Source organism: Branchiostoma belcheri, unplaced genomic scaffold, assembly GCF_001625305.1.
Source record: "Branchiostoma belcheri isolate BF01 breed outbred unplaced genomic scaffold, Haploidv18h27 scaffold72, whole genome shotgun sequence".
Lineage (NCBI taxonomy): Eukaryota > Metazoa > Chordata > Leptocardii > Amphioxiformes > Branchiostomatidae > Branchiostoma > Branchiostoma belcheri.
Window position 1 is genome coordinate 871,629 of NW_017804376.1, and position 23,945 is coordinate 895,573.

At 38.7% G+C, this 23,945-nt stretch overlaps 1 protein-coding gene across 1 annotated transcript in view; it reads right to left on the reverse strand.

The window, feature by feature from the left end:
* LOC109484983 (filamin-B-like) overlaps positions 1 to 22,716 on the reverse strand; it is a 68,904-nt gene extending 46,188 nt beyond the window's left edge. The window contains exons 1-7 of the mRNA XM_019788356.1: positions 22,111 to 22,716; positions 12,863 to 13,073; positions 12,159 to 12,282; positions 11,585 to 11,740; positions 6,914 to 7,025; positions 4,178 to 4,613; positions 3,499 to 3,673 (exon numbers count right to left, since the gene is read on the reverse strand). Of these exons, the coding sequence (XP_019643915.1) occupies positions 3,499 to 3,673; positions 4,178 to 4,613; positions 6,914 to 7,025; positions 11,585 to 11,740; positions 12,159 to 12,282; positions 12,863 to 13,073; positions 22,111 to 22,432 (1,536 nt within the window). The 5' untranslated portion in view covers positions 22,433 to 22,716. The remainder of the gene's footprint in view (positions 1 to 3,498; positions 3,674 to 4,177; positions 4,614 to 6,913; positions 7,026 to 11,584; positions 11,741 to 12,158; positions 12,283 to 12,862; positions 13,074 to 22,110) is intronic.
* Positions 22,717 to 23,945: the final 1,229 nt, after the last annotated feature.

Consider the following 23,945-nt stretch of genomic DNA (forward strand, 5'->3'; position numbering starts at 1 on the left):
ATAGTATAGGGTGACCTTGGACCTATTTTTAGCCCAGCTGAAAGTCCTTAGAAGTGGGGGCATTGGTCAGTGTTAATCGCCTTACTCTTAAAATCTTTCTGGTTTAAAATTCCCTTGATTTAGGATGAAATACAACCCAAGGACTGAACTACTGTTAATTTTAAACAAACTTTGCCATTTGAGTATTTTACAACGTAGGCTGTTACAACTTTTCTTTTTCATTTCCTCCCATCTTTCAATTCAAGAATATTTATCGATCGTTATAAGGTTCTAGTAATCTTGGTTGAACCGTCTAGATGTAGTTTCAAGTTACATGAATCAAATCAGTGATTTAAACACAAATTTTGCAGGCCCCTTAAATCTTTCTACCTTACTTTAACTCCAGGCACTAATAGTGCATTTATCTTGAATAGAAGAAAAAAGGTAAATTCTGGTCTAAAAGACTTGTAAATCGAAAACAGGTCTTCTTAGGTCCTAAAACAGACAACCTTTTCTTGATGGTGCTGAAATGCCTTCCATTCACTATACAACAGGATACTTGTAACATCAGATGAATTCGTACCTAATAATGTTATATCTAGAAGGAATAGCAAAAATGAATTAGTTGCAGGATCCAAGAAATGGCATCAAGATCCCAGAAACTGCACAGTGCTTACCTCGCCACCATTAGCCGTGCCTTGAGCAGCCCCCATCCCTCCTCTGTCACTATTCCCTCTCCGTGCTCTACCCAGCTCTATTGATTCTCATCTGCACCAAATGTCTTCTGATCTCCCAAATTACAGCTAACTTGTAAATTTGTCTCCCCCGAAAATTGCACAGCACGGCGATAAATATGACAAAGATGTTTCCTCAATTTAAGTTTGATGATCAGGAGGCTCGGAAGAGTCTTAAGATAGTGTGATTGATTCGGCGGGACCTTAAGTGCTTGGTGAAAACATAATGGGAGACATGGAACGCATTACGAGCGGTTTCTCCGGGGATCGAGTCCCATCATGCGTGTCTTTAACAGAGGAAATCAATTTCAATGACGAATTGACGAAGCAAGTTTTACAGATGGTCTGTCTGGTTGGCTGCTTGATGAGGACAACAAATACTCTGTCTAGCCTCCTCACAGACTTTTAACAGGGCAGCATTTGTTTGTAAGAGCAGCATTTTTTTATATTTGGAGTAAGCTGTATCTACAGAGCTGTATTGCTCACACTTATTGGAGAGGGGTAGCACAGTTACTGTAACTCCTTCTGTGGCTTTAGCCCATGTAAAAAAATTGACAACAAATTCTCTATCAAGCTCCTGCACAGACTTCTAGAGGAGCAGTGCAGCTAGAGCAATGGTTTCTTTACAAAGGGAGGGCCTGTTTGGGGATAGACTGTGTTGCCCTAGCTTACTGGAGAGGCATAACCCCCTCTGTGGCTCAACTCCCTCTGTGGCTCAACTCCCTTTGCCACATTAGAGAACTTTTGCCTGTGTAAAAAATAGCATCAGCACTCCTTGCTAAAAATAAATGCAACTGCCCTGAGAAGTCTGCAGTGGAGACTACTTTCCTCTGCCTGCCAGACAAGATAGTAGACACTGATAGTCAATTTAAATAAAAGTTTTTATGGTACCTCCATTAAGAGGCACAGTAATAACCAAATTTGAAGTAATGGTTCAATCTCAAGACTATGATTACTGACTAGAGGAAGATCACTGATATTGGCCCTTAGAATGGAGAAACGATTTTAGTGTCTCTGTGATTTGGCTCTTTAGAAAAAAAAGGATGGAGTTTAAGTTGCTCTCTGCAGCCCTTAAAACTATACAGCAAAGGATAATGAAATCACTTTATCCTATAAAAGACGTTTTGGCAATTTTGATGACGGATAATGGAGAAAGGAAAAACTATGATCATGAAACACTTTGACATGAAGTGACTCAGTTTTTGATGGGAGATTTCTCATTATTGTGACAGAGAAAAATAATTACATAGCCCACTGTAATTTCCTATGTGTAGAAATAAATAGTTATGAAGTTATATTTCTTCTAGAAAAGTTAATGTCATATCTAGCTGTCAAAAAGGATTCTGATTACTAAAACCTTCATTGTGCATGTTGTATAGAAACAAGGGATAAACCCCAGCCTTTTAAACCTAAAACAGGACTTTTTATAGTTTCTGGACAAACTTCTTTCACCGTGGTACTGAAGTGCCTTCCATTCAATATAGAACATGTTAACAACTTTTTGTAAGTACACGTATCCTCAAGTTAAGTATATCCCATAATGCATGAATGTTAATGAAGAGATGTGGAGAACAAGATGGAAATGTGGCAAAAAAATGTTGCAAAAATGGAAATGTTTCAAAAAATGTTGCAAAAATGTCGCAAAGGAGAACTAAAACGTGATGTGACATAGTCACAGGAGGCAAGCATATAAATAATCAGAGCTGGTAGAACTCTGTTGCAAAATGTCTGGGATGGATGTGTGGGAATTGGTATGTACAAATTTGGTCAAATGTTATAAAAAATGGACATGGATAATTCTATCATATGTAGTGGAGTGGAATGACTTGTTACATGTAAGTAGATGTCTTGTAATATCAGTCGATGATTTTCCAGAATTTCATATTTAATATTAAATTAGTTTTAATATTACTTTTGGTTAAAAGTACTTGTGTTGTGCATCAATTTCCAGCATAGTTAAAGTGTACAGTGATGCAAAAAATATGGTATTTAATCAAATATTAACTAGTTCTGTACTGACACTATAATTGCATTTTCTAAAGTTGCAAAGTTTCAGTTCTAAACAACTGTAATAGCAGTCCATGGGAATTTTTTACCTTTTAGTTGCATCATGACAAGGGTGTCTCATTCAAAAAAATTTTTTAGAAAAAAAGTTTTTTAGAATCATCTTTAACTTTTAGACACATGTATGATTGTGTAGACTGTTGTAATTGTCATGATTGTCTGTGGTAATGCATAAATGTAATTTCAAAACTGCAAATCAAACAAGCACAAGCAGGCAATAGTTAAAGCACTTGTGACTGACAGCTGATCTTTGATTTCCAAATTCTAATCAAAGAGTTTTAAGCAGACATTGGGAAGGGATAGTTGCAAAAACTTTAAACTGAAGAATGTAATATCATGCAAGCATGGTTAATACATATCTTTCACATGCATTTAGAAAAATATTGTAGCAACTGCAAGCACAGATATTTCAATGATTTTATTCTTTACTTTGCTGTGACCAATGTGATCATCAACAACTTCTTACAATGCTATATGAAAATTCAAATGCCAAATTTTTAGCACTCAAAATGTCATGTGTTTCAGAATAGGTGAGTGATAGTCATGTTACAAAATACAGAAGTCAAAAGCCAACTTTGTAAGCACTCAAACTGTCATGTGTTTCAGAATAGGTGATAGTCATTGTACAAAACAATGATAAATTCCAGCTGCCAGTCACAAAAGCAAACCCAAAGTTAGAAAACAGAAGAGAGAACAGATTAGTTGCCTTCTGGACAGGTACCTCCGGCACGATCAGGGGCTCATCCACCATCTCCATGGCAACTTCCTGCTGGCAGCTCATTGGTGGAGGCCGGTGGGTTGCTATGGGCGTTGGCTCTTCCCTTGGCGATGGGGGCGCATACACATAGGTGGTTGGTGATGGAGGGTGGTAGACTGGGGATGATATTTCTGTATACCTGGAGGCAAAGAGAAGCAATGTGATGTGTAAAATTTCAGAGCAACCTGGGAGCAACAAATTGCAAAGATGTGAATCACCTATTTTCTTGAAACCCTCTTTTAATTTTTCAATTAAGTGTTACATGTAATAAGATGAGCATACAAAGGAGAAATATGTTATATCTAGCTGTCAAAGGATTTCAACTGCTCAACAGCAAAATCTTGTATAATACAAGTTAGAATAGAATAAGTCCAGCCTTTTGCATCTAAAACTGGTCTTTTTAGGTCCTAGGCAACCTTTTCCAACATGGTGCTGAAATACCTTCCGCTCACTATAGAACAGGTTGACATCTTTTTGTAAGTATCCTCTCCCATACAGAAGAGAAAAAGTATGATATGTGAATCTCCTTCATTGTATGTTATGGGCAAATCCATGTCAGACTTTGTTTAACATTGCCAAGATTAAATAAAATTGGAATAACTCAAGAGTCTACTTAACAGCCCTGCCTGTGACTAGTTCCTACCTTGCGGATGGAGGAGGCTCCTGTGTTTCTGTTTGGTCATCCTCAGACATAGGTGGGGAGGGGGGAACGAAGAATGTTGCTGACTCTGTAACTTCAGGCGGTGGGGATGACGGGGGTGGTGGGAAGGTGAAATCCGGTCTGCCACGGTCCGGCTCATCGGTGTGACTGGGTGTGAAGGCAACGGTAGGCTCGTGGTGTGCTGAACGTTGTACTTCTGCTGCAGTCGAGGATTGAAGCTCTTGTTGAAGGAAAACTTCTGTGTTTTCGTCGTGAAAGCCCGAGCTACGCCGGCGGTGGATCAGTCTACCCTCGGGGTCCGCCTTGGCCTGGACTTGAGCAATGTACGACATGACGGCGAGCGATGGAACCTGGCCGCTGGTGAGGTCTTCAGCAGTGAACGTTGGTGTGATGCCAAGGCTCTGTCCCCAGTTCAGCGCTGAAGATTTAAACAGACCACATTTAGTTTCTTCTTCTGCTATTAACCCTTGCGATTAAGCCCTAATAATTTCATAATTTAGCCCTTGGCTGCATGGAGAGAGTAGCCAGTCCACCCAATAACCCAATAACTAATTGTCACAATAAACATGGTATATAGACATACTGGTAGTTCTATAAATGAATGCAGGCAGGCAACATAGGTAACAATGCAAATATAGATAAGAATAGTACAGATGCCAAGTGAATTTTGTGAGATCAATTAAACATTTTATTTTCTTATTCCCCTACCAATGTTGTCAAAAAAACATAGAATATACAGTTTAACATGCAGTGCTGTAAATGAATGCAGACGGCCATCTAAATTTTGATGGTCACAAAACCTTCACACAACATACAGTGCACATGTAATTATATAAATGATTATTATTTAAGATGCCAGGTGAGTTTGAAAGGATCAATTAATCCTGATTGATCAAATCTCTGAACAACTAAACTCTTTTATACACAGAAAGAAGCAAAATTTGATTGCAACAACAAAGACAATGTGAAAGATACCTTCTCTAGGACCAAGCAATATCTTCCACTAACACTGCAACAGATGCATTCAATAACCTATCTCTTGTTGGAGTTTTTATCCAAAGATATCGCTTTCTCTTGATGTGTCCCCTTTCTCTCAATTTCCACCCAGCAGGTGAGTTCATTATAATAATTTCAAACCTGTCTCGTGCAAAGCAGAATACTCCGGGGACCACTACAACCAATGAGATGCGCCGTTAGTGTCCTAAATTTCCACTGACAGGCTATACGTTACGCGGGTACAATGCTCGCATGTTACCGGGAAATTAAAAGATCATGAGAGCTGGGGGTTGAAGTAATTTGGTCAGACCTTTTGAAATCACCGGGGATGTCCCTTCTTTGTGCAAAATTTACAGATTCCGACAACTAAATTGCTTTGGAGGCAATTTCCATTTAAAAACTGTACTGCCACTTGAAAACTCATCAATCAATTGGTGAAGAAATGTTTATGATTAATAGACAGATTTCTTAAGTGTTAATTATGCATATGCTTTCGACAGCATATTTTTATTCCCCTTGAAACTGACTTGATCAACTCTTAAATTTTAATAATTTTTCTGATGAAAGATGGTATTACATTAATTTTGTGATACATTTTGCTAGACTTCAAACTATTTTTAACTTCAAAAGCACACAAAAGAATTCATTACCACATTACATGTTTTGATATTGGCTTTCAATGGTCTTATTTGACATTCCTGCATTACATTGACCTTGCCATGCTTTATAAAGGATTATCTGTATTGTAAGTTTTGAAATAGATTTTCACACAAATGACAGATTCTGATACACAACACAATGGTCATTATTTTCAACATTAATATTTCAAATTCATGACTATTTTACCTGTGGCAAAAGATGAATCCAGCCACTTGGGACACCACAAATATAAAAGCTAGCTTCAGCTCGAAACAAAGAAATTTCCATCAGAAAAAACACTATTGTTGCACCTGTCTTGTCCCACCTGTTTCCCCCATACATCTGTATCTGTCTTTTGGGATCACATTGGTTGTATCCACCATTTCTAAACACTTGAATGATTGATGTAGTATAGGCCCAGACATTCACACAATGACCTTGTTTTTTTGAACGGGTAACAAAGAAGTCTCTTGAAATTGAAACATTCATGGAATGCTGTTTTTCCAAGAACCTTTGGAAACCTGCAATGACCATGTGTTACAATAACATACTGTTGTTTGAATCTCGATCTTCTACAAGAAGTGGTACAAGATGCATTCACACAATGAATTTCTTTTTTAAAGAGGGAACACAAAAGTCTCTTGAAATTGAAATATTCAAGGAACGCCATTTCTTTAAGAATGTTTGGAAATTTGCAATCATTATATGCTACAAAAATTTACAGTCATTTGAATCTTGTATTGTGCTGATCCCCTACAAGAGCCAATAGAAAAGGACTGATACAAGATGCATTTCATACTATTGTACATTCATCATAATGGCACCTCATGGAGTGGTTTATAGGCTAGCAGAAAGGTCACAGGTTCTCATGATCCTTGGCATTGATGGCTAGATGTGTCCTTGGCAAGGCAAGGCAAGTTTTACAAGTTTTCTCACTCCACCCAGGTGTAAAATAGGTACCTCACTTCAGTTGGGGAGTTAAAAGGCTGGAAGGAGTTGCTCCCCACACCCCTACCTTGAGCAGATTTGATACTGACTTAATCTTTGCCCTTCCTCCGTCCTAGTTCCTCCCCACACCTCTACCTTGAGTGATGTTGTCCCTGGCCTCCTGTGGGCTGAGGGTGTGGTAGCTGGGACAGGCTCCGCCCAACTGGTGCACCATCCCGCACAGCACACGCCCATCTGCAAGATCGCCCTGGCAACACAAAACGAACAGCTGTCAATCAAATGCACAGCACATGCCCATCTCCAAGGTTGCCCTGGCAACACAAAATGAACAGCTGTCAATCAAATGCATAGGACATGCCTATCTGCAAGATCGCCCTGGCAACACAAAACGAACAGCTGTCAATCAAATGCATAGCACATGCCCATCTGCAAGGTTGCCCTGGCAACACAGAGGAAAAAAGACAGCTGTCAATCAAAATTAAAATGCACAGGATTGCAGAACAATCCTGCACCCATCTGCAAGGTAACAAGCACCTGAGTGAGTCAATCAAAATGAAAATGACCAGCTTGGTAAAATAAAATCATGTTGCAGCCAGGGTCTTTTTTTTTTGGGTCGTGTTTCAGTAATACTTTTCCCAGAATATTTCTGTGTCTGTATCAGTGTATAGTCGTTATAACTGCCCTTCAGTGTAACACACCATCTTTGCAGGCACACTATATTACACCAAATGAAGAATGATTTATCCCATAGTTAAAAAGCAACATTTAAAGTTATACTGCAACATTTAAAACATATAATTTTTATATGTAGACTAGTTTTTTTTAGATGAAGCACATACATGTAATTTAAAAAATGCTCACTTCAGATAAAGTTTCAAAGAGGCTTTAAGTTCTGCAATCAATTTGCCCACAATCAATGCTATTAGCCCTCTCCTCCCAAAGACTTTATTTGTGTTATCCACCCTAAGCACATAACAAGGCCTATTGCTATTGGACTCATTGTCCCAAGATCATTAAAGGACTGCAGGGGCTTATTGCTTCAACTGTTATGGATGCAAAAGGCTCATAAAAGGATTTGAAGGGGTCATTAAGTTGTGCTTGTAAAAACCGTAGACTCAAAAGGCATGAGGCTAAAAAAATACATCAAAAGCAAAATAGGTTCCCTAATTGTCCGAGCTTTCTTTCTGTGGTTGATTCTTTCATTATTGATTCACTAAATGACTTCGTTTAAGTCTTTCTATCAATTTGACTAGAACTAAGTAACTTCAACAACTGTGAAGGGTATAACATTGGATTAGAAGGGCTTGTCAGGTATTCTTCTGGTTATAGAGACTGCAACACTTTAAGTTTATCCTCTTTTCTAAATAAAACCATCATAAATAAATCAACTATTACTGGATTGAATAAAACCTGATACTGATATGTACAATGAGATTTTTCTCTTCTTCTTCCTTTGTTGCAAGAAATTAAGAGATTGATCATTCCAACAGCTCCAGTTGCTAGATATCCTGATGTATTTATTGAAATCAGCAGAATTGATTGGTAACTGAGCACAAGTCTTAGTGACCTGAAATTCCCTGCTATCTTACAAAGCTGAGCAGACAACAGAAGAAGGTACTGTCTTTACCACTGTCATGCATGGGTGACTACCAGGCAACTGATGTGAGCTGGACTGGAATGTGAGGTTGGGTTGAAGAGTGTGAAATGTCCCTTTTATTTTGTAAACACCGGAAAGGCTACACTTCCAAGGTCATGCTTTTGCTCATAAATCTACTCGTTGTTCTAAGAACACTAACAGTAGAAAAAATGTGCATGGCAAATTTGATTATCTGAGAATGTGGGCATTTCAATGTACAAAATAGCATTTGGCTACAGTATTAAATGTTTTTTTTTAATTTAGCTTGCTGTCAGAATCTGATACATTTTTTTCTGAAGAAGCAACACAGTAGAAGTAGTTCGTGCTTACAAAACTCAGCTCTTCTGAGAACTCTCTAGTGTCACTGACGAAAGTTGCTTGAATATTTTTGGCACAGCACAGTGTCCCCTTGTTGGATTTTGGAAGATGCATACCGAATATAATTCAAAATAAGTATAATAATTATAATATTCTTTCAGAATCTTTGAAATATAAAACTGCTGCTGCTAGTACCAGTCTGTCATTTAGTTTCCTTCCAAAGAAAAATATCCAGGGTGAAAATAAGCAATTGCCTGAAGAATTGCGACTCTCAGGTAAATTACAACTCTCAGGTTAAATTAGCCTATTTAAGGCTCAAGCACGTCTAAGCCATAACTGCCACTGTGTGAAAAATGTGTACAACACCGCACTAACTACAAGTAACGACCTTCAGGTAAAGGAAGGTCAAGAGTACCATCCATCTGTGTGGTACATTATGTACATTATTCACCAATTAATTTGATATATCTCACCAGCTTGGTGATTAGCCCTAAATGTTAATGTGTCCCAGAGGAACGTGGCATTATTTACATGTGCGTATGTAGGGCCTCAACGTAATGTCACGGTTGCAGGCAAACAATTACAAGGAACATCTGGATTTGTAAATGAGACCGTCGATTTTAACAAAACGAATTTCTGAGTATTTGCTGTCAAGCCTCCCGAGTGCAAATTTGGATGTGTTTACATGCAGTTAGCTTTGTTTGAATTCAATTAAATTGCTAGTTATATTTGTCACTAACAAAGCCTATAGATATGCTATTATATCCATTTATGTAGACTTGGACTTATGGTCTGTCAGTCTGGTCTGTAAGTGTTACTGAAAAAAATGGCAAGAATGGCTTGTCCCATATACAATCATTATGGCAATATGCCAAATTGTCAGTCAATAGTTTGTGCTTATTTAACCTGCATTTCTCCTCTGGTCTCTCAGTCAGTCACTGACAAAAGCTAGTGGATACTAGCTGAAACGTCTGACCGTTTCCAAAATCATATCCAGTTTCTCGTAATACCTGGATGTCTAACCTTCCTCGACGTACAATGGCAATATATTTGTCAGGGTTGAGACTCTGATCTGATAGAATTGCCGATTCTACTGGAGATCCTGAACAGAGTTTGTAACAGAGACTCCAATCAGAATATCTCTACCAGTAGTGTTGTCTTGCAGAGTCTTACTAGTAGGTTCAAATATATCAGAAACAAAAACATGAATTGACAAAGCCTCATCGATGTAGCATTGAGAAACTGCTTCTCCACCACTTTGACGTCATTGTAACAGCTGTGATCCGACAATTTGCTGGCTCACTAAGTTGGGAAACAGAGCAGCACATTATAAGCTCTTTCACTACATACAAAAGCCTGCCTTGACTTAACACTGAGATTCAGGTAGACTATCAAACAAGTATATTCAGTCTCAGAATCACTCTAAGACTTGCAACTTGCATGTTTTCGAAGACCAAAATACATAAAAAAGTCTTTCCAGCTTATTTTGCACCCATTACATGAAACAGCAGCACAAAGCTCTTTCACTTCATACAATAGCTTGCATTATGACTTCGCACTGAGATTCAGGTAGACTATCAAACAAAATATATCCAGTCTCAGAATCACTCTTGCAACTTGCATGTTTTTGAAGACCAAAATACATTGTACGAAAAGTCTTTACAGCTTATTCTGGTGAATTCTTTACAATGCACCAATCCAATGATTTGTAAGACAGGCCATTGTCTCTTTTATTAGACTAGTTAACATTTACATCAATTTTTTTCAGCAACTTTTGGCCATAAAATGTGATTTTTCCATTGTCAATACATGGGAGTAACTTTCAGCATTGCACAGACTTAGATAAGGTTTTTTATCATTCTGATTATAGTAAAATGATTGATGACAAAAATATGTGGTAAGGAAAAGTTTTCCAGCTTATTTTGTTGGATTCTTCTCAATACACCCATCAAACAATTTGTAAAGCAGGCCCTGGTCTCTTTTATTAAATTAGTTAACATTTACATCAATTTTTTCAGCCACTTTTGCCTATAATATGTAATTTTTCCATTGTTATTCCATTGGCGTAACATTCAGCACCAAGGACAGAGCTGTTATCAGAGGCATGCACAGACTTAGGTTAGGTTTTTTATCATCCTGATTGTAATGAACAGCTATTCTTAACTACAAATAGACTCCTTAACCACAAGGACTGATGCACTACCGTAAATGTCTTGCTTTAGCTTTAGGACATGGATATATGGTGCTCATTTAAATGTTAATTCCATTTTTATGACCCCAAGTCAAAGATATCTTTGCTTATTAGATGGATGAAGCAGTTTATGCACCATGAAAAAGCCACAAAAGTTCAAGTTCAAATGAAGATGTGTATTTTACCAGCCAGGTAAAAAGTTAAAGGGATCCAATAAAATTCTTAGAGATGAGTTTGAGGATAGGGGTCAGGAATAGGTAAGGATATGGTCAGGTCATGGAAATAAAATTGAAAGGGTGGAGTGGTGTCAGGAAATGATTCTTCACATGGGAATTTTAATCTTTGGGATGTATTGTTTTTTGGTGGCTGAGATGTGGGTTTGTGGGTCTGTTCATCCAGACAGAGTAGGTTGACAGCACTTGGGTGGGGGAAGATTGACAGGCAGAATGACTGGAAGTCAAGATGTCAGACTGTCAACTGTGTAGATATGGAAATACTTTGTACTGGGGAATGTATCTATGGCAGTGACACCTGCGCTATGCAATGTGAACAGTCAGAATTGCCCTGAGAAAGGTGACAGATGGTTTCAGAAATGTCAGCTGGATAAGAAACTTGGTTGTGTAAAAAAGACTCTTTATTCTACATAATTTCTGTTCCTCACCTGAAAGTTGATGACCTTAGCCTCAGGAACCAGGCTGTTGAGGGCCTCGAGTGCAGCGTCATAGCCTGGTCCATCCTCCTTCACATAGTAGGACAGGTATGTCATGCCAGACAGCTCATCTAGGGACGGGTCTGAGAAGTCCTCTGGGCTCACAACCTGGGGTTAGGGCAGAGAAAGACAGATTTTGTTCAGTGCAGAGTCGATTGGAAAATTGTCAAACAGCAGCGATGGTAGTCCAATTAGCTAGTGAGTATCACAAAAACTCAAAATTTGATAAATACGCATCACTGGGGCAGTGATATACACATCACTGCCTCAGAATATAAAAACTAAGACATTGTCAACATGGAGCCCAAATGCCTGAATTTCCAGACTAGAAACGTCATCGATAAACAATTGGTTCCTGGGATACAGCAACAGCTGTCAACATTTTAAGACCAGTAGAAAACACCTGTCCTGAAATTAAGCTGTCTTGGAACTTTTTCAGTGGTTGGTTCTGTCAGTCAGCTAGACTGCAAATTCTACAAGATTAAAATTGCAGGACAGTCTTTGATGAATATGGCCATGCCATTACCTGCGGAATGTTGAACTCCCTCTCAGCGATGTCCATGGCGTTGCGGCAGTTCTGTAAGGCATCCTGGCGGTTCAGACTCCTCCAGTGAGGCACCAGGCCAGGCCGGCAGTAGTCAACAAGGGCACTGCGGGAGAGATTGGGGAAAATACCTAATGATTCAAGTTCTGCTGCAGTACCACTGCCAGGTGGTCCATAATAAAACTTTTCCAAAATATGAGTTATGCTGTCTACAAACACAGACACACACAAACACACACACAAATGCGCCGAAAAACAGTTACTCAAGCAACTGGATATGATTTCAAAATCATATCCAGTTGCTTGAGTAACTGTTTTTCGGCGTATCGTATTACCTGGATGTCTAACCTTCATCGACGTACACACACAAATGGCATCTAAAACATTATTTGACATTCAAAGTTTCTTGGCAAAGGCATTTATATAAATACTGAGACTTTAATACAGATACAAATGCAGAAGTCAGCTGTCATAATATCTATCAACATGGAGTAGATTTATTTGTCAAGTTTTAACCTGTGTAATATGTAAAGTGGCAGGAAGACAGAATCACCCTAAGGCTTATGAGTTGGAACAAAGATTAAACTCTACAACAGTTCAGAATCTATGGATTCTACCAACACAGATGAGCTTTCATTCAAATGGCCTTGCTACATTTGAAGTACATAACACCTGTTTCCACTGACCTTAGAGCTATCCCATCATTCCAGTCTGTGGACAGGTTGGTGACGCGGCATTCTGGGAGAACGGTCTGCAGCCAGAGAAGCATGTGCTTCTTGGGGGAGTACTTGGACCCCTTCTGCCCGCCGCTGCCCCGGCTGATCTGGTAGTGCTGGATCAGTGTCCAGACCAAACCCAGCATCAGTTTCTCGTTTCCCTCCATCACATCTTCGTTTCCTGCAGATTTTAGACAAGATGAAGATTACTGTAGATAATTTTAAGAAGAAATTAGAATTAATTTAAATTTGCTTTACCTCCATTACTGCTATGGCACAAAATGTAGTCAGCAAACTCTGTATCACAAAGTTAGAAAACTCTGTATCACACTGTCAAATATATTGAACGTAAACATTAGGTTTCATGTATGCATTGGGAAAATGTTACTATGTAACAATAATTGTCCTTTACATTCCATGACCTGTGAAAAGTTACTAATACCAGGTCTTCACATACAATATCCAACTGTATTTAGTTCCTACTAGTTAAGATTACAAGTTTCATTACTATTTCCTGATTTCTATAAATTCAAGAACCTGATACCAGGGACACTTGACGCACAGATCTCTATCTGGAGAACACTTCTCAACCACCTTTTGACAAATAAATTATACCAAAACACACAACTAAAGTTCAGCTACACTGGGGAGCTTTCGAGACACACTCTGTCTCTTCTTCAACCTGGTTAAGATCTTGTCTTCGAGTTCTCTTGTCACCTGACTTGATGGGATGATCACGTGACAAGAGACACTCACTGTCATATACAGGTTTCAGGTAGTGACACCCCCTGTGCCTGTTCTCAACCACCTGTTACACTAGTATAGAACACAAAACCTCTTTGACTTAACTTTCCCACACTTTTTAAGCCCTCGGGGCAATAGGCCCTCCCTTTGGTAATGCTCGCTGAACCAAACATTGAACTCGTGTTGTGATCGTCTTTCGAACAATTGGTTACCTATAATTTTGCAATGTTGATAAACATGTCTACCCGTGCAGCGATCAAATTACAGATTTCATATTCCAAATAGTGCATGACTTTTTGTATCTCTATGCTGTACTTGAATCCTAAAAGTTTTTGCCGGAAGATTGTTAAGCTTGCTGCTCAGATCCATTCAAGTGTGCAAATCTCTTCTTTGCCTTATAGTACAATCAGAATACAAATGACTCAACGAATTGGTCAAAAATAAAACACGTTGCTACCTGTCCAGGAAAAAGGGTTGAATGATATATGTATCTGCAATATCCTGCAATATCTTACTGTGCATACCTCAGGGTGCTGTAATAGAGATCTCTCAAACACTCATTTTTTTAAAGCAGTAATGGAGCTAATCCCATTCAATGTAGCTTCAGCAGTCAAGGACTCGAAGCCTAGGACAGCGGATATGCCTGAAGTTTCAAAGGTCAATGATTTAAGGACAACACAACATTCCATTCCAATCACCAAAAAATGCAATTCTAGATAGAATTCTTAACTTTCTCAAAGATTGAGGACAGTATGCTGAAGCATCAGCCAGAAAAATGGACAAAAATTACCTTGGGACAGTTTCAGAAAAATTTCAGAAGGGAACGTGGCATTCCTGTGATAATTTATCTGTCCAATAGCCTCCAGGCACAGAACTCACAGATCTTACTACAGGCCGTGAGAACATCCCGACACTCGCAGACAAAGGATAATTGAGTGTCAGGCAGACAGAGACACGGGCCATTGACTGTCTTGATTGTCCCAAGAGGAGAGTTCTTCCCAGGGTCTTCTGCCACGTAAGGGCTCGAAATTCATTTTTGGGAATAGGTGCACTCAACCTAAAAAATTGGGTACTACACAAAAATTCTTTTGGGTGCACCATATAAAAATAAGCATAAGGCCACACCAATTTAATTTCTTGGTTAACGGATTCGCCACTTCATTTTTTTCGGATTTGCAAATAAAAATTCAGAATCAACTGCAAAATGCTCATATTTTGCCCTGAACAGTTGAAAACAGTCCTTTTTATCCTAATTGTTACAGTTATTCCATCTTTCAATGCAATGGTGTCATTAAAAGTTCAAAATTCACTGTTTAAATTTTGAACGAGCCTAGTGTGTTGACTTCATGGCTCCTATTGTACCATTTTGGGGCATAATAGGATGCCTTAAGGCCTGTTTTTATTTTCTTTTTTTTTCGCCCGCCCGCTCCATTATTTTTCTAGAAAAATCCGTTAACCAAGAAATTAAATTGGTGTGGCCTAATCATCATTTCTAAAAAAAAGAACTACAACTGTTACAATGACTTTGATTATTTTTCTGACACTTAGATATTAAGAATATGCTGTATAATACTATATATCTAACATCTTTACGTATTACGTAAACCTCCAAAAATATTTGGGTACAATGGTGCACCCACAGAAAAAAAATTGGGTTCACAGCTCCAAATTTGGGTACACTAAGGTGAAGGTAACATGCACCCAGTATTTCCAGCCCTGCTGCCAGGTAAACCTGGTGTGATTTCAAACTTAGTGGTCAGGAGAACTCAGTTTAGTGCAGATTGGACCATTTTATGGGTCTTGCCTTTATTTCATGTTTTAATACATTCCACCCTGAGTTTATTTTTACTATTCCCCGTTCTGGTGCCTGTATGATTTTTATTTATACTTAAGGTAGGCCATTTCATACACTCAGGTCCTCTTTATTTTAACTTCTAGCTCAACACCTACAAAGCATTTTAGTCATTACCAGTTGATTCACTTACTGCACACAAAGTTAATGTCCTTGCGGCACACTTTTATTTGCACTATGATATGCCATTGAGAATATTAAGTTGCACTTTATAAGATTGAGTCTGGATGCAGTTAAAACATGGCGCCAATGATATCATCTTATTCCGGTGGCTTATGGGGTGTCCCTAAATCTAGAATAAAGAATATCCAACTAAAAAAAATGTGCAAAGGAGGCATCATCATTGAAAAAAAAAACATTTCTCAAGTTTCACCGATTATTTCAATCTATTAAATGGAGAAAAAAATCTTTGATCCTAATGAAATGATTTAGATGAAGAAAAACATCCACGTGAAATTGTCTGAGCTGTGAGTCTGAAATCATTTATTTATCAGTAATAAATACTGTTGACTCCACAGGTATTGGTACAAGAGTCTGTTGCTTGCTGATGTTTTATCACTAAATGTAATTTTCATTTTACATCTGAACCTTTGTGTACTTAAGCTCTTAAGATTATGCGTTCATGGTAAATGCATGAGGCCCCCCTCCCCCAAGGACAGGGACTCTATACTTACTCTCTGTGCTGCACGCTATTGTGTAGGAATGTTGTAACAAGTGCTTCCATCCAAGAACTCTCTTAATGCGTCATAAATACTGCACACACGACAGTTACCATGCCCCATGGGCTATGGTTATAAAATAGTAAAGTACATTACAGTTATGAAATAGTAAAATTTTCATTAAGATGGCTTTGGCCTTAATTGACCCCAGGATTGGTTAATTTATACCACATGTATGATACACTTCAGAATCTTAAGAAATCTATCTTTTGACTGTTACTAGTACATGTATATCAAGCAAGCTCATCATCGAGTGACTGTCAAAATAAAACTTAAATGAGAGGACCGTTTTGGTTACTGTAAACTTCCAGTGATACTTAATTTGAGTCACAAAAAGTACACTATGAAGATATGAAGTTTCAGATGACTGTATGTGATATCTTTTACCTTGATATTTTTGTGAAAATTTGTGATATTACTAATTGCGGGGGCTGACCATGAAAGTATCTTATAGATCCTGATTTCATTTTACAATCAGCATTGTTCCATACAGATGACCATCTATCTATCTAGACAAAGAAGACATCTATATTCATAGGCCAAGAGAAGGAAAATATAATGCTATTCCTTGGATATGAAATGCTTAAATTACAATTTTCCCAGTTGGTTTGTCTTCCACAGTCATTTAAAAGCAGTCCATCGTGTGTTTCAGGTACGACCTTTGCTCTTAAGAGTCCCACTTGTCTTAGTTATCAATAAATGATGAGCACAGCTGATGAGGGTACGGGAGGATGGTTAAGGTGTCGAGCGAGACACATTCGTCAGACAATAACAATGATCTTGCAGTTATAAGCCTTAGGCCACACCAATTTGTTGGTTCTCAGATTTTTTCAGAAAAAATATGAAGCGACAGGGCAAAAAAAAATAAAATAAAAACAGGTCTAGGCATCCTATTATAGCCCCAAATGCTACAATATGAGCCATGAAGTCAACAAAAAAGGCTGGGTTAAAATTTAAAGTATAAATTTTGAACTTTTAATCAAACCACTGCATTGATAGATGGAAAAAACTGTAACAACTAGGAAGAAAAGGAATTTCCTCAACTGTTGGGGGCAAAATATGAGCATTTTTGAGTTGATTCAGAACCAGAATCTTTTTTTGCAAATCAGAAAAAAATTAAGAGGCAAATCCGAGAACCAACAAATTAAATTGGTGTGGCCTTAGATATTAACAACTTATCCGATAGTGCTTTTGTATACCTGTTACTTAATGAATCACCTTTACTTTCATCTAAACTCAACTCTCAAATACTAATTATTTCACAGTTATATCTCTCTGAAACCAAGCAATTTAACAATTGATTTATACTATTGTTTTCATTTATAATATCTTAAAACCTATTAGTAAACTCTGTTCACTCGTTACCTGGACGATTCCCATGTTTTGTGTTTTGTGATGTAATTTTTATTTTATGTCCAGTGGTGACGTGAATATGGGCATGTAGCTTGAGTGCGTCACCACTATGTATTGTATATTTTGCATGTTGGAATAAATAAAAAAAATATTAAAAAATCTTACAAGCCTTAAAGGCACTTTCATTGCAATTTCAGGTGGCAAAGCAAAAGATTAATTCTGGATGACAAAATCTGTCTGATATTGACATCTGGCACCATGTCTTTATTTTTTGGGTACCACCCGTAAATAGCTAGAAACAGCCAATACAAAACAAGTAACGTTTTCCATCGTAACAATCACACTCTTGCCTCACAGAGACCGGTATAATTGTTTCAAGTTCTGGTTTGATTCAACTTTGCTTTGATAAACAATCAAGAGTGTAAAAATAATTATTTTAGACGCTAATCTTTGATGATGCCACTTTGCGAAAACGAACATACACACTGCCTATGAGTAACTGTTAGTGAGCTTGCATTGAAAAGTAAGCGGCCTAACAGTTCTGAGTCACATTCAAGAAATTGTATTTAGCTCTTATTTCTAACACATGGAGTTGACACTCCTGAAAAGTGATTTTCCTATTTTTGTACATCCAAATTTTATAACCAAAAAAATCAATTATTTTTGCCTTTCCAATACTGTAGTCAGATGAAAATCCTCTTTCATCATAAACCATTCTGGAATTTTGCCCGGATTTAAAGTCAGACTCTATTTTAATATAATTTAGAAGCTAAAATATACCTAAATTGACTTAGTACGTGAAAAATACGAGCTGTGCATCTGTCAAAACAATTTAGTCTTCAAATTATTAAAGCTTAATCCATGCCATTGTTGTCCAGAGTTTCTTTGTCCTGGTGAAAAACATGCAAAGGTCACTCCTGCATGGGCAGGAAATGTACCTGAGTAGACTGTTTTCTTTTGATGAATTTTTTATGAAATCCCCAGATGACTGTGTGGCAAAAAAGATGGCAGCTTTCCAGGTTTACGGTCTAAGTTTACAACAGCGTATTTTGCAAAATATAGATTTGGGTTCACACTTTTATAATACGATGGTCTCTCTTTTTTTAACTAGAACATGCATGAACACAATTGGTATTACAAAAAACGACATAAAAAACCTATCCCTTGATGACTGCATGTATTGGCACTGACAAGGTACTTTGAAACTGGATATTTTCACTTGCAAAGTGAAAAAAAATTTTTCAAAGAGTTAAAAAATAGCCCAATTAAATGCATTATCCATTAAGATTTAAGTAGATATGGATATAAAAACACTAAATTTAATAATGCCATCTTTTATAATAAGCTGTGGAAAACTAAATTCTACAAAAATTAAAATGCAACCTTAAAACATGTATTGTATGTAATGGAGTGACAGCTTTCACTGGATAACTTCCAACAAGGGTCACAAGTAAGGCCCAGGGACAAGTTTTAGTATCTGTTCCCACCTTCCCACCATGAAAGTACTGGGCCCTGGGGCAAGGATCTGACCTTTCCTAACAAACAATACTGGCTGGGGTCAATTGCTTGTAGCTACTGTTCTACTTCTGTTTACATGTATGTGCAGTAGACCATCCCTATGTAAGAATTTACCTGAATGTACATCATCAAAGAGTTTTAAGAAAAGACAAAAATGTTCACTTCCCATAGAATATATCTCAAAGCTGTGGTAACAACTCAATTGCTTGACATTCAATAACTCTGTAATTTCAACCAACCTCCAAAGCTAACCACTGGTTACATTTAGTGTGGTGAGTCAACCTAAATTTGAAAAAAAAACTCCAGTGACACAGCAGTCAGTTTCTTTATAAAACAGTGCCAAGACATGTTTTGCTACCCAAAGCAGTTTGATTTAAAATCTTGTTGTCACTGCAGCGTTTCCCTTTCAAGTGTGGAACAATATGGCTGGCTGGCTCCTCTGCTCTGTATTGTACAAGTCATTGGAATAACAAAGGCTGTTTTCCCATTGGGACCTGGCTTCCTAAGCCAGGCACAGGAAAGAAACTTGCAATCTAAAATATGCATGCATTTTCTTGCCATCATATAATACCATCCTGAGCCTACAACAATCTATTACCTGGTAATAGTACTTGTATGTTTTCTTTGGTTTTCTTTTTCTATTCTTGGGAAGCTGAGGTTTTTTTTGACAAAATTCAATTAAGTTGAATGTTAGGTGTAGTAGTATCACAATGTTCCCACTTAACTTTTGAACATTCTAAGTACCTAAATTTTTTTAATTTTCAGGAATATTTTGTGAATTTTACCAGCAATTGGTAACTTTCAAAACATGTATATTAACTTCCTGTGTTTTCAATTGATGTGCTAGACATTGTACTAGGGTGTGGTATCAGCATACCATTTGATAAGTAAATTTTGTAAGTACTGTTCCCTTCCATGCACTGCTGATCATCAATAAAAACGGGGTAATTTGATGGGTGGTATGATTGAAGAATTACAGGGGTTAATGAACAGTCCCTTGTCCCATGTACAATGCTTAATGCACTGTCCCTCCCACCTTTGTACCTAACACAAAGGCACAGGGAAACTGGGAGGTGCCCTTATAGAGTGAGTCACTGTGACAGTTCTCTCTCCAAGGATATCTAGTCAAGGCTCAACATACTACCTGTATATGCAGGTTATTGCAGGTAAAAGTGGGGCTGTGCAGGTATTTCTGATGTCTACCTGCACCAAACATGCACTGGTACATGTACTGGGTATATGCAGGTTAGTGCAGGTAAAATTGGAGCTGTGCAGGTATTTCTGATGTCTACCTGTACCTAACCTGCACTGGTTCATGTACTGGGTGTATGTAGGTTAGTGCAGGTAAAAATTGAGGCTGTGTAGGTATTTCTGATGTCTAGCTGCACCTAACCTGCACTGGTCCATGTCCTGGGTATATATATATGCAGGGTAGTGCAGGTAAGTTTGGAGCTGTGCAGGTGTATACTATAAATGATATAGACAAGGGTAATGTTTGAATATTTGAGAACCTACAGATTACTTTTGTGTGGAAATTTCATTAACAGTTTATGAGCCCCTCTCCGCCAATTGTACAGGGTAAGAAAACATTGTTTTACATCATGGAAAAATTGACCCCTTTTGATGATTCAAAATACTAGTATAAAATACATTTTAGAAATCATATCGTAGAATATTTAATAAAGCATTCCATAAAGACCCTCCCAAGAGCCACTAAATAATTCACATTGGGAGGGGCTCTATTATTCTATTAGGCTTCACAATATGTGACCTGATATTAATATTATAAATTTTTTTGTGAACTTGTGAATAAGAAAAGTAAGTTTTGGTGGACATAACATATACATACTGTTAAAGATAGCAATGAAATTGTGGATAGTAGTGAACTTCTAGGTTGTTACCACTTATTTTCATTGAGAGGTCATAAGAAGGTCATTGACATGATCTCAACTTACAGAAAATATAGAAAATACACTGGCCTTTTCTAAAACTCATTTTAATGACTTACTGAAAGATCTATCAATTGTGCACTACAAGTGATACCAAGGATGTGAGAGAGAGACAATGGTGACACAAATTATTTTTAAACTTTAAAACATTTGTATGCCATACCATTCCTATATATTCTTGTCCTTAAAATGTACAATATATCATGGACGATGAAAACACTTGAGCTGTGCGCTGGTTTCACTATGAACTTAACGCCGCATTCCCCAAAAACATGCTGTGAAATGACAATTTCGCACCCTGTCAAATAATAAGACGATCGGTACCACACATACATACAGAAACACTTCGCCATTGGTTTTGGCACTGCCCAAGAATGGAGCCCAAAACACATATAAGGCAGTCACGGACGCACAGAAAAACAGAGTTCAAAATCGATTATCAAACAACAATGTTGCTGCTCTCGACTTTGGCCACGTCCCTGGCACAAATCTTGTCGCGTCGACAAAAACATCGCAAGACGACACGCTGGCACGTCCGCGTGGAAAGACTTCAAAGACTGTCTTTAGTGTAATAATTTTGGCGGGGGAAAATTGAGCAGAAATGTACGTTTAGTAGTCTCCACCAGACTTCATTTGCAGGCTGGATAAGTCGTAGAAATCGGCCTATAAAGGGTATTAATTGGCGAGAGAAGGTAGCCGACCATCGACCAATTTGATCGTCGATGGCTGGCTACCTTCTCTCGCCAATTAATACTCTTTTTAGGCCGATTTCTACGATTTATTCAGCCTGCAAAAGAAGTCTGGTGGAGACTAGTACGTTAGGAGCGGAACCCTGAGGGTACAGCAATGATCCCGGTGGCAGGGCAACAAAAGGCGACCGGTCAGGCATGTAAGATCTGAACACCCGAGGTGAAGGCATTTTACATGTTTTAGCCTTGCCTCGTCCAAAATGTGGGGCCTTCGAGTCAACAAGGGGGTGTCCTAAGCCATGTCAAAGAGCGGAATAATAATTTTACCTTAAGAGTTAACCTTAAGATGACCGCACAGACTTGAACTACAACTAGTATTTCCCCCCAAACTTACCGATATTGACTGTCTTGATGCCTTCTTTCTTCATGAGGTCCAAACACCGGGACACGTTGTCCATCTTCTGTAGGTTGTTGACGGGGTTGCGGTTGACTCTGGGAATCTTGCGGTCGGACAGCGCCTCTAGCAGGGTGGCCAGCCGGGTCCCGTCGCGAAGGTCCTCCCCCAGTTCTCCCACTGCCTCCCCGCGAGGCCTCAGCGACTCGTTCACCCAGTTGGTGAAAGTGTTCTTCTGGATTTCGACCCAGCGCGAGTCCGTGCTGCGCTTGGGCCGGTAGGCCGCTACCCTGGGCCCGGCCGAGTCGTCGTCGTCGCTCATATTAAACTGTGACGGTTTCGGGGAATCCTTAATAATTCTCCCCGTGAACTTGCACTTGGCTATACGTACGTGTACACCGTGCGAGGGTTACGTACTGCGCGCCCTGTGCATGCGGTACAACTATACACAGTGCATGGGTTGTTGGGCGGCAGCCGGGAATGTTATACCACCGGCTGGGTGTGGCTAATATAGTGGGACCAGCTCAGCCGGGTGGGACTTAACTCGGGGATGGGTTGCTATTGCGATGAGCGGTCTGAGTCAGTCACCTTGGAGCCTGGCTTGCTGTACGTGAGTAGAGATCTCACGGCACGGGATGGTGTTATTGTCCTGGGCCGCGTCACGCCCTCATACCTGGCGAATCCGTCCGCTACGCATCAAAGAGGCCGCCCGCCGCGACTTACTAGCAGTTCGGACAGTGAGGTTAATAATACTGGTTTATTGTTCGTCGTGCACATGTTACATCTCGCAGGGCATAGGCCCTGAATTGGTTGCAACTACAATGTGCTAATTAGTTAAAAGTAATTACCCTTGACCAAAATAACAAATATACAAAGTGGTCACCGTAGGACGGTACTCACGACAACACGAATTACTGATATACACATTAAAATTTCGTTAGGTTGGAGGGGTCTGTGTATAATGTCCTTGGTTGGAGTAAAGTATACAGAATCTCATGAGTAGCCCTACTGTATATTGTGCTGGCCCTTGTTGTTTTAGTGATTAGGATGCTAAGTTTTATCTCATACCTTTTTTGTACCATGTTCAATACTAGTAGTTACTGCCATACATTGTATCATGTACAATTCTTGTGGAATTCCTCTTCTATATCATATCCTATTATTTAATATAATATTTTATCTTATCTAACACAAGTCACTCCTGAACTTGTAAGAAAACTTTGGAAAGAAAGGAATCCGTGTACATGCATGGATCGCAGTGCTAAACTTGACTTTGCAGCTCCCGAAAAGGGCCCCTTTAGGAGACAGGAGACGGGTATTGTTTGCCGAACAAAGGCGTCCGACTTTCTATTCACCACACGTGACGCGAAGGGATATGTCCGCCCTTCGAATTTTGCGCGTCTGATGCCAACCAATCAGAAGGATGGACTTAGATCTTAGGTAGGACGGGCGGACGGTTCGTTGAATATTCTTTGAACAGAAAGCGCCAAAAATGTTGATAGAAGAAGAACTTAATCGTGCAACAGATGTAGCGGGTACAACGTACTATGACAAAATACACATACATAGTTGGTGATGCTAACATACATACATAGTTGGTGCAGCTAAAAATATCTAACAGTTTTACTAACTGTACTTAGAATCTGGTCTACTTTCATAAACATTGTACACGTATAACAATATTTCAGAATCAAAGAATGATTCAAAATGGAGAAGAGTATAAAACAGCCAGTTCTGAAGTAGTGGGGTTTTCCCAGTACGTAACACATCTTACGTTTTCAGTACAAATATATTTTTATTGGGGCAATTTTAAAAGCTTATATTTCTACTGAGAT